Source organism: Chondrus crispus, genomic scaffold, assembly GCF_000350225.1.
Source record: "Chondrus crispus Stackhouse genomic scaffold, scaffold_210, whole genome shotgun sequence".
Taxonomy (NCBI): Eukaryota; Rhodophyta; class Florideophyceae; order Gigartinales; family Gigartinaceae; genus Chondrus; species Chondrus crispus.
Genome location: NW_005179085.1, coordinates 24,152 through 26,289, shown reverse-complemented (window position 1 = coordinate 26,289; position 2,138 = coordinate 24,152). Strand labels below are relative to the sequence as shown.

At 60.3% G+C, this 2,138-nt stretch overlaps 1 protein-coding gene across 1 annotated transcript; it reads left to right on the top strand.

Moving 5' to 3' along the window:
* The first annotated feature begins 114 nt into the window (after window positions 1-114).
* On the top strand, window positions 115-1,668 carry CHC_T00009341001 (Serine/threonine-protein kinase). Its single transcript, XM_005715294.1, has one exon. The coding sequence runs from the start codon at window positions 115-117 to the stop codon at window positions 1,666-1,668; it is 1,554 nt and encodes a 517-aa protein (XP_005715351.1).
* The last annotated feature ends 470 nt before the right edge of the window (window positions 1,669-2,138 follow it).

Sequence of the window (2,138 nt, the reverse complement as noted above, 5' to 3'; positions counted from 1 at the left end):
TCGTGTCAGCGGCAATAGCCGCCGCGCGGCGCTGGTCTGCTCTTGCCGACCGCCACCTACGTCAAACCGCGCAGACAGAGCCCAACAAAGGCCTCCGTGTCCCGCCCGTTCGGCATGGAGCGCGAGGTCCATGTCAGCCTGGACCCGGACAATCCCACAGGGTTTGCGGGCCTGCCCGGCGCATGGGAGACGATTCTTATGTACTCGGGCATCATGCGCGATGAGGCTATGGCAAATCCGGAGGCTGTCATTGATGTGCTTAACTTTTCGAAAAAGGCCGAGGGGAAGCGGGCGAGTGTTGATCGCGCTCTGCCCCCGATTTATCTGGAGAGGATGAATACGCCGAGCATGACCTCGTTTGATGAGAGGAGTGATGGCTTCTTGAGCGATGAACTTACGAGTCAATCGTCGGGCAACTCGGGGATTGTTCAGCTCGGGAGGATGAGCTTTGGTGGGGAGGAGGTGATGAAGGTGAGGAGGAGGAGTAGTCAGTATAATCTGCGCTCGCATCTCGGGCCACTGCCGCCGATTCCGAGCTCGGCAATTAGCCACGTGAGGAGGTCGGAGCCGGTGAAGATAAAGGAGATAGTGGGGCCGGGAGAGCCGTCGACGGATGTGATGGAGAACTTGATCGGGTCGGAGCGCAAGGTTGACTTACCGGACGGCATTCCCGATGACTTGGTCGCCGATTTCAGAGAGGATGATCCTTTCATGCTGTTCACGCGCATGGAGCAGATCGGCCAAGGCTCGTGTGGCAACGTTTACCGCGCTGTGGACAAAAACGGCAGGTTTGTGGCACTCAAAAAGGTCAAGCCGGAGAGCTCGCGCGACTGGAAGCTGTACAAGTTCGAAGTGCAAGTGATGCAGGACCAGTACAAGTCGGACAACCTAGTGGATTGCTACGATGCATTCAGAAGCGGCAACGAGCTGTGGATTGTGATGGAGTACGTTTCCGCCGGGACGTTAGCGGATTTGCTATCGGAGCAACGAGGCGCCGAGTTTCAACGGTCGCAGCAAGCACAAGCCGAGGGGGCTGGCGAGGTCGCTGGCGGGCGCAAGATGGAAGAGAACGTGATCGCATACATCTGCCGCGAGGTGCTGCGCGGGCTGGAAAGCTTGCACTCGATCCGACGCGTGCATCGCGACATCAAGGGGGACAACATTCTCCTAGACATGGACGGGTCGGTGAAGATTGCGGACTTTGGGTTCTGCGCCGAGCTCTCCCGCGGGTCCGGAAAGCGCAACACAGTAGTGGGGACGCCCTACTGGATGGCGCCCGAGGTGATCCGCGGGGCCAACTACGATTGCAAGGTGGACTTATGGTCGACGGGGATCCTGGCGCTCGAGTGCGCGGAGGGCAAGCCGCCGCACTTGGACGCATCGCCGATCCGGGCAATGTTCCTGATCGCGACGCAAGGCGCGCCGGAGCTTAGCGAGGCGGCGAAATGGTCGGAGACGATGCGTGAGTTTATTGGGCTGTGTTGTAAGGTCAAGCCGGAGGAGAGACGGTCGGCTGAGGAGATGTTGCAGCATGAGTTTATTGAGGGAGCTTGCTCGCAAGCAGACGCGGCCGGGTTTTTCGCAGAGGCTTGCGACCTGAGATTTAGGAAGAGGAGGGAGAGGCGGACGAGGGGGTTTAGCAATTATCAGTTCCAGACGGAGAGGTAGAGAGGTGGAGAGCTAAGGAGGTGGAGAGCTAGAGAGCTAGGTACACGGTAGATAGAGGGGCGGCTTTTTGTACAATACCGTAGGAGAGAGGGCAAGTATAATCCTCTCTCCTCAAAGGAGCTTGGCTACCACAGTTAGCATGCAGGCACCACCACGCTCGGGTAAGGGGGGCGCCGGCGGCGTACGTGCGCGCACCACGGGGCGTAGAACGCCAGCAGCAGCGGCCGCGACGACGGCGCGGACAGGTACGACTAGATCGTCCGCGGCGTCTGGTCGTGCACATTGCCCGAGGCTGAGGCCAACGGCACGAGCGCCAGGGCGGCGAGCAGGCGGAAGAGCATGGCGGCGGACGGGGGGGGACAGGAGGAGGGGAGAGGGGGCAGTGCGGAGAGGGAGGAAGGGCGCTCCCACACACACCACATCCCCCCCCCCCCCGGTGTGACTACAAACACACACTTGCGTTTAAGTGA